At 39.6% G+C, this 17,213-nt stretch overlaps 1 protein-coding gene across 1 annotated transcript in view; it reads left to right on the top strand.

Annotated features, from left to right (window-relative positions):
• eya2 (EYA transcriptional coactivator and phosphatase 2) overlaps positions 1 to 17,213 on the top strand; it is a 60,587-nt gene that overhangs the window by 37,593 nt on the left and 5,781 nt on the right. The window contains exons 4-12 of the mRNA XM_059328957.1: positions 2,389 to 2,468; positions 3,191 to 3,228; positions 3,728 to 3,853; positions 4,025 to 4,141; positions 8,834 to 8,910; positions 9,214 to 9,397; positions 10,845 to 10,981; positions 11,108 to 11,191; positions 14,713 to 14,802. Coding sequence (XP_059184940.1) covers positions 3,751 to 3,853; positions 4,025 to 4,141; positions 8,834 to 8,910; positions 9,214 to 9,397; positions 10,845 to 10,981; positions 11,108 to 11,191; positions 14,713 to 14,802 — 792 coding nt within the window. The 5' untranslated portion in view covers positions 2,389 to 2,468; positions 3,191 to 3,228; positions 3,728 to 3,750. The remainder of the gene's footprint in view (positions 1 to 2,388; positions 2,469 to 3,190; positions 3,229 to 3,727; positions 3,854 to 4,024; positions 4,142 to 8,833; positions 8,911 to 9,213; positions 9,398 to 10,844; positions 10,982 to 11,107; positions 11,192 to 14,712; positions 14,803 to 17,213) is intronic.

Raw genomic sequence — 17,213 nt, 5'->3', positions numbered from 1 at the left:
ACCAATGATAAACATAAGCATATGGTTTAGATTAAAAAGTACAGACTTCAAATAGAGTTGAAAGTTTAAAAAAAAATAGGGTTTGCCAAGAGTTTTAGACTAAAATCTCAAATTCGCATCTTCTTTCTATACCCCTGTCTTTTTACATATGACAAACAGTAATTCACCTTCTTGGTGTCACATTTACAGTCTGTTTTATTTATGTTTATTCTGCAGTCAATAACACAGATGTGCAGGTGGACTTTTGGCTGTAGAGTCCTTGTGGCTGCTTCATGGCTGAAGTACATTTATTTACTGAGAAAACACCGTGAGCTGTCTTGGGTGTTTTTAAAGCCAGGAGGGCGGCTCCATCAGCTGGAGCTGACACAACATGAGACGTGTTTTTGCTGCTTTTCTGTCAAAAAGCGTTCTTGTTAATGACATGAGAACAGCACAGAAGATAGTGTAGCTCTTCTCAGGTTTTGTGATGCCAGTGAAGCTTCTGTTGATCAGCAGACTGTCACAATTTCTGTCACTTTTCTCGGACAGCTTTTACTTTCCCCCCTCACCTTCATCTTCACTGCTGCTGTAAAACCCCGCTGCCCCTATAACTCATGACTGTCATCTGTCTCTGTCGTTGTGTTGTCAGCGAGGTCAGAGGTCAGGCAGTTAGCTGCAGCTTTGCCAGATTGGAATGGCCCAGAGGCAAGGAGGGAGACAGAAACTGAAAGAGACAGAGGGAGAGAGAAAGTAAGAAATGAAATAAATGAAATATTTTGTTAATTATGTTGTGCATGGATTATAGCACAAATAAACAATGGGACTTGTGATGTTGCTGAACCCAAAGCAGGTTCTTTATGTCACTACATGACCAAAAGGTATGTGGACAATAGAACATTACACCCACATGTGATTGGTCAATAATTTATTCCAAAACCTTTTTTTTTTTACGTTTTAATTCTGAAGCATATACTTTCAACATATTGTAATTTAAGTAGTGTGAGAAAAAATTCAGCCAGTGACTGGGAACAAATGCAGATGCATGTGCATGTCTCTTCAGATTGTGATAGTCTGATTTAATGACTGAAAATCCTGCAGAAAAAGTGGTTTTTCCAGCATTGGAACTATACACTGCAAAGCAAACCATAACAAGGAAGATGGTCTTATCAAAAAGAGAGTCTGACAATAAACCCAAAAGTGTGCGTCAGTATCAAGAAAGCTGAGTGGAGGATTTTAGGACAGAGAGGGGAGAGCTGCAGGGGGAGGGCTGCATTTTTATATTTGTTTGTTTATTTGTTCATCTATCTGTCAGTTTTTCCTTTTCCAGAAAACTACTATATCAGAGTCGGCTCTTCTTGGGAGATTTTCCACATGATGTTGGAAGCGAGCTGCAGGGATTTGCTTCCATTTAACCACAAGAGCATCAGTGATGTTTGTTGATAAGGCCTGGCTCACAGTCTATGTTACAATTTTCTTTTGGATGCAGTTGAGGTCGTTACTCTGTGCCGGGCCAGACGTGTTTTTGTGTGTGTGTGTGTGCGTGTGTGTGTGTGTGCGTGTGTGCAAGTTGAAACAGACAAGGGCCTTCCCCGAACTGTTAACAAATTTGAAACCACACTGAAATATTATTGCATGCTGTAGAGGTAACAATACATTATAAAGTAGGTGAGAAAAGTCCAACAGTACACAGGAGTGTGGATAGTGGCCACATACTTCTGGCAACCTGATTTTTACCTGAAAGTTTCCTTTAGTCACCCATAATCTTGTGTGAGCTAGCTTCAGGACCTGCTGTCAAACAGACTGACCTCATTCGGCTTCCTGCTCAGACTAATTCATGTGGCATTGACCTCTTGACCTCCAGCTTACTGAGCCGGGACCTCCTCTTCCTTCTCTCCTTTTCATCCTTTCCACTCACTCTTTTATCCTTCAATATGAACTTAAAGGACCTTAAACAACCTGAGAATTACTGTAAAAGAAATTGTGTTGCAAAATCTCTCCTGTCCCAACCTGTCAAACTTTATTGTCTCATCATATCACCCGCTGAACTCTTTTTACTTCCTGGTTTACTTCCTCTAAGCAGCTAACATACAGCCTGTCAAACAGAAGAGTGAGTTAGTATTATGGAGGATTTTGTAACATTTTCTCTTTCTCTAGAAACAATGTTACCTGTCAGGTTCCTGTAACTCATCTTTGACTGTCAGTCTCTGATGACCACACTCTTCACATCAATACCACATTCATCTTGTTCTCTTTCTTTCTGTCTATCCTTACGACTATTCACTCCGTCCCCCCCCCCCCCCCCCCCCCGCCCTCTTCATCCTGCTATAACAGGGCCCGAGGCACGTCGCCATGTGTCAGTCACCTGCATACCTGTGTCCTGATGGTGTGTGTTTGCTATTGTTTCCACAGGACAGTTGACGGCTCAGGAGAAACCTGACTAACAGCAGTGTGACGGGATAAAGAGGGTAAAGCTCTCTCCACAGAGCCAGGTGAGGGGGCAAAACTACAAAGAAAAACCAGTAAAGTGCTTTAGATTAAAAGCGGCCGGAGTCGCTGGAGTTACTGCAGTCATCCAGTCTGCATGTGACCTCAACAAACAGATTATAAACCCCTAAAATAAAACCTGTGCATAATGATACAACTGGTCCTGAAGACTGTGCTTGTCATGATGGTCATGATGATTAATGCATTGAAATATTTGTGGCACTTTTTGACCTTTTTGCAAAGTCTTACCACATCTTTGTTGGTGTTTGAGCATGTCCTGCATTTTATTGTTTCTCTGGAAATAGACAAAGATTACTCAAGAGTACTCATGTTTAAATGTCATTCTGAAGTGCAGTATACAGTTCTGAAGAAATATAATTGTTGTAATAGTTGAAGATGCATTTCGTTGGAAGTCAGGTTGGAAAAAAAGATGTTGGTATTTAATTCCGTGATATGAGACTACACTGTCAGTTATCTTTCTCTAGAATCCCACACTGCAGCTTTTAAAACAACAAATAAGAAGCACAGGGTTAAAACTACTTTGGATTAAAGACAATAACATTAGTCAAGGACATAAATATAGAATTGAATATAAGAATAAAGGTGTGACAAAGATATTATTAAAATGTTATAACAAATATGTACGATATAATACAAATGTTTTAGGTTGAGAAAGCAGATTTCATTATTAATTTCCTGACAGTGCCTGTTTTTGCCTCATTCACAGAGCTTCTTATTGATTTCAAACCATCACACGTACTGCAGGTGAGTTTTTCATGACGTTTCACTGAAATTGCTTCTTTGTCATTCATCACAGAGTATGGATTTGTGTTTATAATTGTAAGAATGAAAGCTAAAGTTTGGTGCTATTAATATATGTTTATTTATATCATAAGGAAACTGACACATCATTTAAAGTCTTTGTGATTTGGTCTAAAACTATGTGATACTGATTATTAACTAATTTAAGTTTATTTGATCAATTTGACCCTTTAATTCAGTCCATTTGAGTCAGTTTTTTCTGTAATTGTTTCATCCTAAAGGTCACAAAACAATCAAACCATCTATTGAGATTTTACCAGTTGAAGCATCCCTGCAGAGTTCTGATTGTGGCATTTATTCTGTTCATATTTAACACTATTTTGCATGCTTCCTCACACTCATTTGTGACAAACTGTGAACGAAAGAGATGTTCCATTGTAACAGAGAAAGAGAAGGAGAACTTGTCAGTAAACATTTCCTCATTATTTCTTCCTTCTTTTAGATCAGCTGAGGGGGAGAGGTGTCATGGCTGCGTATGGACAGACTCAGTACAGCCCCGCCCTCCAGCCTGCAGGGCCATACACACCTTACACTCACCACACGCAGGGCTATAGCATGCCATCTTACAGTGAGTACAAACAAACAAAAACACAGCGGAAATACAGAGTTGGTTAACAATCCGATAATGCAAAATCTAAATTATTCACAATGTTTTTCCTTTTGTATGCATGACTACAAAGTTGCATGTTGACTCTTTCATTCATCTTTTGCATCCTTGCTGGCATCTCTCCATGCTTAGACATTAAAACAGAAGACGGCCTGAGCCACTCTCCAGGACAGACGGGAATTCTGGGCTACTCAAACTTCAGCAGCACTCCTCCCAGCCAGAGTCTCTACAGCTACTCACACACACACGGTTAGTCTGAAACACTGCGTGTACTGAATGTACAGACACACCATCACACACAAACTGTACGCACCATCTTTGATTTCAACCTCACTGGAAGGAGCATCCACCCTCGTGCTGCCTTCCTCGACTCTTTTTCTCCTCTCCTCTCCTTTCTCTCTGCCACACCTGTTCTCCATTAGCTGCGGTCTGGACTCCTGGCGTCAAAAGTCTCCCCACCCCTCCTCTTTTCTCGGGGTCAGGCCCCCTTTCTCCACTCAGACCAACAACACAGCATGCAAGCGCTTGTGTCTGTTGGGGAGAAAGAGACAGTGAGAAAACATATAGACAGAGACGATGGAGCAAGGAACAAAACAATAGCAGAGAGAACAAGAGATGGGCAGAGGGTCTTTGCTGGAAAAACAAAAAATGTTTGCAGCTCCTGCCCACGCATGGCTGCGTGTTTTTATTTTTCATGATTGTGTGTGTGTGTCTGTGCTGTTCACATTCCTCAGTCGTCCGGCGCCCAAAGCATGACTCGCTCAGTGCGACTTTATGGCTTTGAAAGCAGCGTGAAATTGACCTTGTGTGTGAGAGGGGAGAGGTTAAGGTGCATTATACGGAGGGGTGAGGAGGTTTAATGTTGCAGACTGGGGGATGACCCTGTTTCCACTGTATGGATGAGACAAAGGAGAGACAAACCAGGATTAAACAGTAAACAGATGAGGTTTGGTGCCACATACTGTACTGTATATCCCAGCTTAGTTATTCTATAAATACTCTAATAACTGGAGTATGAGGTAATCTCATTATTAAAATGAGTCAGTGTACTCACAAATCATCTGTTTACAATGAGATAGTATTTCTTTATTTTTTTTCTTATTTTTGAACGTTTCACATTAGATTGGATGGGTTATAATAGCATTATACCCACAGAGTTAACTGCAGAGAACTGGGAACACAGCGACAATGCAAAAGCCAGTCAGACAGGGCAAGAAACAAGTGTTTTCACAGGTTTTCAACAAGCTTATAGTTTATCTAAATCTATCTAAACCACGTTATTTGAAAATCAGGGGGCTTAAAAAGTTTTTTAACTTCTCAGGAAAACTGTGTGCAAAGTTGAACCAAACGTCGGAGGAGGAAAGAAAAAGTAGCAGTCCCACAATCTAAACTTTTTAGGCAAGGAAATAAAGCATAAATAACATGTACTTTTTAGAAATATCACCTGGAATGACGAGCCTACATCACAGATTTACAGATGGATAGAAAAGAAAAGACATTTTGAATTTTGTTCACTTAAGCCCCCAAACTATAGAAGGAAACGCAGAGATATAAGAGAGGCAGGTTTTTTTAAATGACATTTTAAAAGATACATCTTTAAACTAGCCTTCTTACAATGTGCCGGCTTCATATGAAGTCCCACATTATTATTTTTTTATGTTTTTTTATGCTTTTAAATAGGGCTGGGAAATAAGGTAAAAATCTTCTATCCCACTTTACATGATTCCATGTCTTATTAACGACATATATCATGATAAGGCAAATTTTTTGCAAATTCTCAACTTCTTTTTTATTTAGTTTATTTTTCCCTTTTTTATTCTTTTTTTTAATGTACTTTGAACTGCATGTCAAGCAACTACTCAAACTGCCTATTTTAAACAATTATCACAGTATCCAGACCAACTTTGATTCTTGCTGTAACTATGCCCTCACCCTTTTTTCTTGCATAACGTAGGTTTATTACCAACATGTAGACTGTGCTCACTTGTGGTTTCACAGTATCTCCACATAAAGTGGTTCAGATGACCAAAACTGTTTGTTTTCAACCTGTGTCATCGTCTGACCGCTCGTAGTTTTCACCTTGTCTGACTTAATTCTAGTGTTTCAGGTCTCAGGTTGCCTGATAGAAATGAGGGCCAAAGTTTTAAAGATGAGGCTCAAGTTGTGCTATTGTTCATCAGTATTGCCAATCTGTTGTTTGCACATTTGTCATGGAGATAATTGAACTTGATAACAAGTCATAGTACATGAGGGGGAGATCCTAACTGCTGTCTCTGTTTCTCAGCTCTTCCCGGATCACTCTAGTTTTCCATATCACTTCCTCTTTAAGAGAATATTCACATGTCAGACATTATACGGGAATGTAAATATTCATGTAAACACACTTATGGTGAAACCACTTACAAACTGCCGAGGCCTCAGTGACTGCGCTCTGTCAGAGCACCGCTGTTGAACCAACAAACAGTTTTTTTAACAGAGTGTAGTTTGAGTTTGAAAGACACTGTTCCCAAACAAAACAAATTTGTTTGAATATTTGTATGCATAAATCATTAACTGCAAACTTCAAACAGTAATAAACTGCCACAACAACCAAATGTTTGTAGGATTTCAGAATGTTTCCATGTCATCCATTATACTGTACACAATGCACTAGCACGCATACACACAGACACACAGACACACACACACACACACACACACACACACACACACCACAAAAAGCCATCTGAACACGTACTGTACACTGTGCCTACAACTGAAACCAAATGGGGACTATGGGAGCCTTTTTGTGTTTACTCCAGAGACCTCCTGTATTTTTCCTTTAGTCGCTTTGAAGATTGTTGTGTTGTCCGGGGAGGCTTCAGTGTGGTTCTTCCATTGAGTCATTTTTCTCCTGTTTGTCATGCACTGTGGAGTGGAGGAGAAGAAATGGGGTGCAAGAGGGAGCAGTAGTGGACTGAGGGGAGGCAGACTTGAGGAAGTGAATGTCTAAAAACCTTTCAGGACGGTTCAGGTTCGCGTCAGACAAGAGGAGAGTTAATCTTTGTCATAACTAAAGTACAGCTAGCAGTCAAAACAACACAGGGTAGAACAGGAAGAATATTAAATCAAGTTTCAAACCATCATCTGTTCAGCTACATAGTATCAACTGTACCTTTTGTTCTGTGCACAACACCCATTCAATAAACAGTGTGGTTTGAAACAAAGCAATTATTTGCAAAGGTGCACGCAACTGTCATGATATGTCTTGTTTATATACAGATTGGCAATTTAGAGCTGCCTTTTAACCTAACCGGCGACATGTGACTCAATTCATTTGGTCCACTTCTTAACAAGTCCCAAGTCTTTTTTTTTTTTTTTTTTAAGATATTTTTTTGGCCATTTTTGGGCTTTATTGATAGGACAGAGTGAAGGGGGAGACAGAGGGGATGACATTTGGGAAAGAGCTCCGAGTCGGATTCGAACCCGTCTTAGTTTTTACGAGGACAATGCCTCTATGGTACGCGCTCTATCAGGTGTGCCACCGGGAACGCCCAAGCCCCAAGTCTTTTTTGTTGTTGTAGGCAGCTCAGTTCAAGTTCAAACTATTTGAACAAAAACAAATAATTCAGCATACTTACAAGACATTTCTATATCTTGTCACAGGCACTCTCCTCAAGTCAGAGTGACCTCTGCCCTATTTAAAACTATAGGACACAGACTCGACCTTTTCCTCCAGTTTACGACTAACTTATTATTTTGAGTTTACCAGACAATAACAGCTAGCTTTCAAGGTCGATCTGTTGCTTTTATCTCTTTCTATATGTGTTCTGTGCAGACAGAAAGATGCTTCTTGGTTTATGCATTTTCAATGACTAATCCAAAGTAGGTTTAGGAGCCATATTTGGTGATATTTTGACAAACTTGACCCCTAACATTAGCATAATGTTAAAACGTATATATACCGCGGCTGAGGTAAGGTGTGGCAGAAATGGCTTTGACACTGTACTGTGATACACAGTTGATCGTTAATGTCACTTCTCCTAGCAAGACATTTTTTAAAAGCAACTTCCAACTTAAAACACTTAGAGTCTGATTTCTCATTTGTGTGTGAAGTCCAATATCAGCAATTTCCACAACACAATCAACACTGAAACCTAATGTAACTTAGAGATTGAGAGTAAACGTATCAGTGGTTTGCAGAAAAGTTAACATTATATTCCTACAATTGGGTTGATTAGTAATATCGGTTGTTATCCAGCTAAAATAAACTAAGCTTAACTACAGACTTGTGAAAGAACACTTGTAATATGTAACATGACATGAAGACAGACAAGTAATTCAAGTTATCTTTTCTCAAGTCAAGTCGTCTGATCGCCAACTGGTTAAACTTCACTGAATGGTCAGAAATCGCTGCATTTGTTCACTGATGCTGCTCTACCACTTGATATATTTTGAGCAACAACTGACAAACAGAGGGAATGGAATGAAAATTAGAAATGCTGGAGGCGGGGGTGATAATATTACAAGAGAAATAATTAATCAGACAAACAAACAGTATGGATAGACAGAAAGATGCAGGGTTAGGCAGCGTCACTGTGAGGGGAAATCGCTCGGAGGAAGACATTCCTGCCTTGGCTTGATTCTGCTGAGAAGATTCCCAGAGCAGCAGCCGCGGCAGCAGACTTTCCCACCTGTATTGTTATGTCAAACATAAATCTCCCTCCCAGCTCCTGCAGCACTGAGCTGTCACCAAGCAAGGAGTCAGAGTTTACTGCTCATTACTTCCTCCACACAGTTTCACAGATGAGAACGGATGCTGTGAAATTATATCTGAGGTTGACTCATCATCAATACAAGATGTAACGCAGGCAAATCCCTCACCAGTTTGTAATTGTTCTCTATCCTGCACGATAAATTATTTCCTAAAAGTTTGACCTTTGTCCTCACGTCATTCCTCAGGTGGTGGTATTTCACCTGGAATCTTTCAAGGCACACATGCAATCTCAAGTTCAACCCCGTTCAACTCTACCCAACAAGTGAGTAACCCAACTTAAACAAGATTTCTTTTTTTTTACTGCCAAGACATTTTTCCTTTTAAGATACAGGGGGAAAATCCTTAAAAGAGGGGGGAAAAAGTCTGATGCACGCAAAAAAAGGATATTTTTTTAAATACTTTTGACAACCTTAATAGCATCTTAATTGGCTACTGTCATAACTGTCCTATCATATCATCCTACTTATCATATTGATGACTGTCCTCATAAAATACATCTCATTTTGGATTGAAAATGTTCATGTTTTATTGATCCTTATTAAAGTAATTATATCTGTTTTGACAGGAGTTTTCAGCGTACTCGAGTTACAGTCAGAGTCAGTACTCTCCGTATTATAACTCACATCACTACAACAGCCCCTACCTAACCGGCAGCAACGTCAGCCCCGCTGCCATCACAGCCCCCTTAGCCTATCAGCATCCAGAACACCCCATCATGCTGCCCAATCACAGCCCAGAGTCTCACACAGGTAAGGAGCGGTAAACAACCTGAGCTTTTTGTTTTTAACTTCATGACGTTGAAGGGGTCTCTGTGAAATTACTACTTAAAGTATCTAAAGTAAAAGTGCTGATTAAACAGAATGGACCCATTCAGATTGTTCCAAATATATTATCGGATAATTACTAATGATGCATTTATTTAAGCAGTGTTTTAATTGTCTCAGGGTAGGTCTAATATTAATATACTGTTATGAGGTTTAATTTCAAAATTGTCCAATCACTTTAAATGTATCATGTTTTTTATGTTGAATCTTGACCTGAAAAGTAACTTAGAGTAATGTACAGTACAGTACTTGTACTTGTTACATTCCACCACTGTATACAAGCAATACATATCCAATTCATACCTGTAACAAATTGCTCAAAACAGGAGCTGCCAGGTTAGCTGTTGATTGTTCAACGTGCATAAATTTGTCTGAAATGCACCAAAATCTCTCATGGCTCATTGCAGATTACAATCTGATCTTAAATGACAAGAAACCACAGTACTTTGCAGACCAAGTTGTGTATATTTTTAGCAAACACAGTTATCTGACAAGAAAGGCCAATTTAGGTTATCTATTACTGCAGAGGCCTGGGACAAATCTTGTCAAATGTACAAGATTTGATTACAAGATTTAACTCTTTACCAAGTAATTTTATTAAAACAAATGCTACTTTAATTATATATTGACAAGTATTTAATGCATGTAACTGCATGTAGGAGTAGTGGTAAATAATTAATCCTGCTTGTTTTCAGGATTAGTGTCTTGAGGTTTGATGATGGATTTTTTCCCTATGTAATGTGATGTTTGCATTTATACAATATATATATTTTCTTAGTAAATCGATGTGATTTCTGTGTCAGACCCCAGGAAGACTTGCTGATGTGATGATGTTAGCTTCTCTGGGATCCTAATAAACAAAAAACATTGTAACATATTTGCTTGATTGTAAGAATAAAAGTAGAGTGTCAAATAGGAAAGAAAATAAATTAGTTTTAACCCAATGTAAAATGTCATTATATATAGGAGCCTTTTTAAAGAATGCCCTGGCTTTGTTTGAGTCATTTCTTGTGCCATTGTTTTATCATTGTGGTGTATAGGATATTAAAGGGACATTCCAGGAATTTGGTACTGTGCTTCTGTAAAGTTGGGACCTTTAAGAGGCAGATTGTATTGAAAAAATAAATAAAACAATCAACCTGTTTGCAGCAGAGACTGAGGTATCCTCAATCCTACTCCCTGATATCCAAATCTTATCTTCTTAGTAAGCTAAGTAATGCAGCTTAACCGCATCTTTTGCATTGTCTATGAATAGTAAATGAAGGGAAAACAGTTCCCTGGAACATGCCCTTGAGTTAACTAAAGTCAAAACCTTGAAGAAGACTTTTACGGAGACTGATGAGCCGCTTTGTTCTATGTTTGTATGTTTAAGGAGAGTACCACCCGCCGCCCAGCCCCCCCACACCAGGTAAAGAGGAGGGGGTCCCGGCACGAAGGGGGTCAGATGGGAAGTTGAGGGGGAGGAAAAGAGTCAGTGACCCCGCTCCACCTCTGGACTCTGATATAGAGGTAAACACACACTCACACCGTGTTGAAAATTATCAGTATTTCTCTACAATATTTATCTTTCTTCCCCCCTCACACACACATAAACTTTCCTGAGGTTAACATTACATATCTGTTATTTCACTGCAGCGTGTGTTTATCTGGGACCTGGATGAAACCATCATCATTTTCCATTCGCTCCTCACGGGAACCTTCTCCTCACGATTTGGCAAGGTACGCTGATACGACCCCTCCCTCTGTCATTTACTGTAAGACGTACATGCTGCAGCTCATCACACTTTGACAGCAGTTAATCATGCTGTCGGTTGGCACAGTTTGACACAAAACCAGCCCATCAACGAACTAATCTTGCTTTAGTCAAATCATTCTTAATGATCTGGTGCTTATTTGACTAGGTTTGAAGGTTTGGCTGCCTAGTCAACGACCTTTGGGTCTCATCCCTGAGCATTTTCACACGCTGGCTGTTTTGCCTTCCTGCCCTATTGTTTCTTTTCATAATGCACCGGGGCTGTTTAGCTACCCCGCCATCCTGCGGCGTGATTGACAGCCGGTGGGACCTTTACATAACAGACAGGCAGCTGACAAGGGGCGGACAGCGGTGCGTTTCTTAGTTTTGGCCGCCGACGTGTGTTTTGAATTCTCACGGTCCCCCTGCGGGTTGACACAAGGCTGATGGGAGTTTGAGAGCAGCGTTTCTGATCGGTTCAGCCCCCGGCAGGCCATGCATGCCGTTGTTTCTTTTTCTTTCTTTCCTGCGAGAAACAACGAGAGCAAGAGAGAGAGAGAAAGAGAGAGAGAGAGAGTGAGTGGATGTGTTGAAATGTGACTCATGTGCCAAAAATTCCTGATTCCTCCCACCACCCAAACACCCCGCTGCTGGAGCTCAGTTGGACAGACTCTGACATCAAAACTCAGACATGCAGCGGAGGAATCGAATGAGTGACAGCGGAAAAACAGATTAACAATCCAAAGCGTCAAGACGGCTTACATGCTAGCAAACCTTTCCCCCTTTTTTTTTCTCCCTGTCAAATTTACATCATCCTCCTCTGATATAGCTTTTTTTTCTGGCTTAATTGATCTAAACTTTACCACTTTGTGTCCCACTTTAAACCGCCCAGGCTGTTCCCATTAGGTTCAGTCTATTAAACTGTTATCATAAACAAATGTTTTGGACTTATATAATTAAAGGCAAGTCTGGGCTGAGTGTGCAGGAAAGACTAATGGGTGTGTTGAAAGACAGTTGTTTTCACCAGCTTGGTGAGCCAGAGGTGAATGGAGATCCACATGAGGAGCTGATTCCCTCCGCTGTAACAGCTCTTCCATTATCTCATCTATCATACAGCACCCCTCTCCGTCCTCTGGTGTGTTTTCCATATCAGACATCCTGCATAAGAGCAGAGGTGGGAGCTTAATGTTTGAGGTGCCTCTTCGTTCTGTCTTTCTTCTTAAATTCTTCCCTTCGGATTATCAGAAAGAGGCTTTTATTTGTCCCTCTCTATAGAGCAGCCTTCGTTTCTTTTTGAGGAAGGTGATTATAGATAATTATTTCAATTATTTGACAAGAAGGCCAATCCCTTCTTAAGCCTTTAACCCCTCCCTCTCCATCCTTTCCATTCATCTCCTCCTCTTCAGTCCAGTGTTTCTCAATCCTCCCCCTCGTCTTTTTCTCCTTGTCTTCCTCCCACTCCTCCCACTGAACTTTTGCCGCCCTTCGTCCTCAATTACCTTTTCTCTCTTTATACCTTTTTTTCTTTGGAAGGGGGTGTTTTTTTTTTTTTTGAAGTTGTCATCATTTACCCCGCTTGTGTCATCAAGCCCATTTCTCCCAGACAGGCCTGCTTGTCATTTCAGATGCACTAATCTTGCATTCACCTTTGGCTGACACCCTTCTGCTTCTCCTGTCTCGCTGCCAAAGACGAGCCATCGCCGCCATCAAAACAATACGCCTCGCGCACATTCACACACCTGCTTTTGTAGTCTTGAAGAACAACAAGCCAGAGCTGCTTGTCAGCCTGGTTGCCTGCACTTTTTGATTGATGTTTCTCTGGGTGATGATTTATAGTTCTGTTATTAAGAAACATAACTGAAGTTGGCGTAATGCAACACTTATTTGGATTTTTTCCAATGCAAAAAAAGGAACAGGAGAAGAGAAGCATGGGGTGTTTAAATAGTGAGACAATGCCAGGTAAAAAAAGATATGAAGGTGAAAGCAACCAACTAAGCAAAGAGCAAAATATACTGTTTAATACGACCAGGGTAAGCCTGCAATACTTTATTGTTTTTAAACTTCTAAGTCGACCAGCTTTTGGAATTTTATGTGTTTGGGCAACCATTGCCATAAAGTCAATCATTTAATTTATACAACAAACTATGGAAAAACCAAATGGGAGATTCTTAAAACTTGGTATAAATTTGTCCATTGATCCCAGTTCTGCAGCTTTGCATTGACACGCTGGTTTCCCACTTAAATTGTTTGGTATCTGTTGGATGGATTGATATATTGACACATTTGGTGCACAAATTTACGGTCCTCACAGGAGAAATTGTAATACTTTTGGTGACTTTTGCTTCTTTTTAGCACCATCATTAAGTCAAAATTGAATTTGTCCAATAATTTGGTTTATGTTCAAATTCCTGTAAACTAATGACATCGCCATTTGTTTTAGTATTTTATCTTTAATGCCAGTTCACAAATGTTATGCATGTTAGACATGCTCACAGACTCAAACAGTCTGCCTGCACTGTCGGAGACTCTTGGTCCTGTTGCGTTGTTATTTAGATCATCTTTGCATGATTTTTATTATTTTTTTAAACATTGCTGATCAAAAACTATTGGTAGTTCAGGAGCTAAAACTTGCAAAAACAAAAAACTGAGTTATGTATGTTTTTATTTTTTTAAAGTTTAAACTAATAGTCATCAGTTAATTAAAATAATTACATTTAATTATTCTGTTTATAATTTACTGTTGGAGGAATGAGGCCAAAGAACCAGTGAAGACACATGGAGGAAACTGATGAATTAGAGCCAAATCAAATATGTTTAAATTAGAAAGAATTTAAAGGTAAGACTTGGCAGAGGGTTTGATTGACAGATAAATATTCACACTTCCCTCTCCCTGAAACCTGTTTATGTCAATCCAGTTAATGAGTTTGCAGAGGAAGTGAAAGGAAAGCTGTTGAGAGAGAGACAAGCAGGCGGCTGCACTGACAAGGCGAGAATCATGACAAGAGTTATGATGTTCAATAATCCAATTTAGCTGATTATTCACTAAATACCAAAAGCCCTTCAGCCATCAGTCTCAGCCTGAGCTCATGCTTTATTATTTAATTGCAATGCAATAAGGGTGCAGCCCGTGAAATGACAGAGAAATGTTGTTCTGACATCATTTTTATTAACTAGGTCAAACCACAAGCTGTAGACCAGTTTTCTTTCATGTAAATGTCTTTTGAGTCTTTTGTGACTGACAAGATAAGAGTCTTTGCTGTGCCTGAAGGGGAAATTGTTACACACTAAACATGTCTCAAGACATAAATGCAAATATTGAGTACATTCAAACTAAGACACACATCTTAATGATAGGATACATTTTTTCAGAGGAATAATTAGTTTATTTGTGATTGGGAGCAAATATGAGATGACATAACAACTTTTAACACATTTCGAAGCAATTTATTAATTCTATGGTTGTGTGTGTGTGTGTGTGTGTGTGTGTGTGTGTGTTTGTGTGCATCAGGACTCATCAAAAGCGGTGTCTCTTGGTTTGTGGATGGAGGAGATGATCTTCAACTTGGCTGACTCGAGACTCTTCTTCAATGACTTGGAGGTAGGTTTATTATAATTCATATCTTAAAAATATAAATAATAATGGGTCAATAAAAAATAAGTGTGAGGGGGGGCATTTTTAGAAAACTTTAAACTCAAACAGCACTCTCTGCATTTTGAAACCCCTTTTTACAAACTTAGATTTATTCCCAGTAAGATGGAAAATAGCAGCAGTGAGAACATATTCAACACTAAAAACTGGCATACCAGAAAACCCTCCCTGCAGCAGCCGAGCAAGAGGTTTGACATTTGGGTGCTGTTTTCTTACCTGGCATAAAGCACAGTAGCAGTCATTGTAGAAATCCCCTCACACAACTTCTATCCTGTATTAATTCTTACTACAGCATTTTCCAAACAATTTGCCCTCCTCAGTTGAGCAGGAATATTTAAAGGAGGGGTTGTTAAGTGCTGGCATAAGTGCTCTTACATTTAGTCCTAATCTGCTGCCTTAAAAAATCGACCAAAGCTCACATGAACACTGGTGCGACCTCTAAAAAAACGATGACTCCTCAAAAGTGGCCATTAAAATGCAGTTTTACTACCTGCTAGTGACTAAGAAGTTCATTTTTTTCATCTTGAATTCCTTGGCCTTGTTCTGACAAAGAAAAAAGATTAGAGAGGGAGAGAGAGAGAGAGAGAGAGAGAGAGAGAGAGCGAGAGAGAGAGAACAAGTAAACTTTGTGCTTTGTGCTGTAATTATAGGTGTGTGTCTGAGCATCTGAGAGGAAAATTAGTCAAATGGGAGGAGGAACAGTCAAGAGGAGGGAAAGGAGCCAACAAAGCCATTTGCAAACCCGCTTTTTATCCCCTCTTTTGTTGTCAGGGCTCAGTAAATCTCTAAAGCAGTGGGCCACAGCAGGCTGACAACTGCCGTTAAGTCTTGAGGTACAATTATCTTGTCCCTCCCGTGTCAGAAGCTACAATAGTTCACACTGCTGTCAAAACTGTAATTCCACCAGAGGATCTCATAATTCCAAAACCGCCTGATTAATCAAAGTGAGGATTTCCACCAGAAACAAACAGATATAAGTACATTAGTGTGGATGTATTCCACCTCCTTTTCCAGGTCTTAAAACTGGATTAAAATTGTTGCTGCTTCGAGTTTCAGTGTGAAGCTCTAAAGGAGGCGTTTGTATAGTACGGTCGGTAGCTTTGCAGGGGCGGATGGCACCTGAGTGGGAGGTGGGTTGCGGCCCCTGGGATTTGAGTTATGTGGAGATGGAGGGAAGATGAGGTAGCGTCTCCGTCTGGGTTTAAGATGGCTGAAAGGTGAGAGGAGACCCTGTCTGTCCTGGGTCGCTGGATGACAAGTAGAAGTTATAGCAGGACTTTGCACGAATGTGTCGAGTCCAACTGATTTATTATCAGCACATCATATCAGCCGATCACAGACATGATGATAACTGTTGGTGTAGGTATTTGTTTTGTCTCATATGCAGCGATGTGAAAAGCTTTATTACAGATATAATGCATTTAACAATGCTTTGGGTGATTTGCAAATGGTTTCATATATTTCAGCTATTTATTTTATTTATGTCATCAATTGGTTGATACTGAACATGCAGTACTGTTGTTTATGTAGCTGTTTATTTTATTGTTATTTACTCTTGATTTAATTGGTCATCAATCGACATACTGAACAGACAGCAATGATGCTTGTGTAGATATTTATTTTGTTTTTATTCATTTATTTTTAGAATTGGTTGACAAAGCATTTTTGTTTAATATTATTCTGATTTAATATACTTTTATACTATTATTCTAAGTACCTTTGCAAAGTCAAGTTGGTGGACAATAAGGATTTATTTTCATTCCAGATCAGAAACTTTCACGATATCAGACATCATATCTGTAATCAGTGATGTTTTCCCATCTAAGTATCAGTATTGGTCTGCCATATGTGTCGAGCTCTAGTGATGTGTGTATGGTTGTTTATTGTGTATGTGAATCATAGTAGCTTTTGGGACTAGAAATAAAGAGAGATTTTAGTATTTTTTAGGAGACGTGTCGTTGCTCGACATGCTTGTGTATTTCCCCCCCTGGCCCACAATGATGGATTTATGTTCCTTGTTTTTGTTTTCATCCTACATATTCAATCATAATATGTAAAAACATAACAAAAAATATGCAAAACATAACAGTTTTCAAGTTTTGGATTTAACTGCATATAGCTGAAGGTGTTTTGGCCGTTGCTAAAAGTTGAAGTTACAGTGTGATTTAAAACCTGTGGTTTTGTTGGTTGCATTAGCGTGGGGACAACATGCACACCACTGTGCTTGTTAAAGACAATGGGCCCTTCTTCAGTGGATTTTTTTTATTTTAACCAAAACGTTGGACGCGCTGTAAAAAATGGAGATATACTTAAATTTTCTACGCCACCAGCCATGTTGACTGTCCTGTATCTCTGGCGCC

This window comes from Centropristis striata, chromosome 3, assembly GCF_030273125.1.
Source record: "Centropristis striata isolate RG_2023a ecotype Rhode Island chromosome 3, C.striata_1.0, whole genome shotgun sequence".
In the NCBI taxonomy this organism is placed as follows: domain Eukaryota; kingdom Metazoa; phylum Chordata; class Actinopteri; order Perciformes; family Serranidae; genus Centropristis; species Centropristis striata.
Note: the sequence above shows the minus strand (reverse complement) of the source record. Positions and strands in the feature narration are given on the sequence as shown.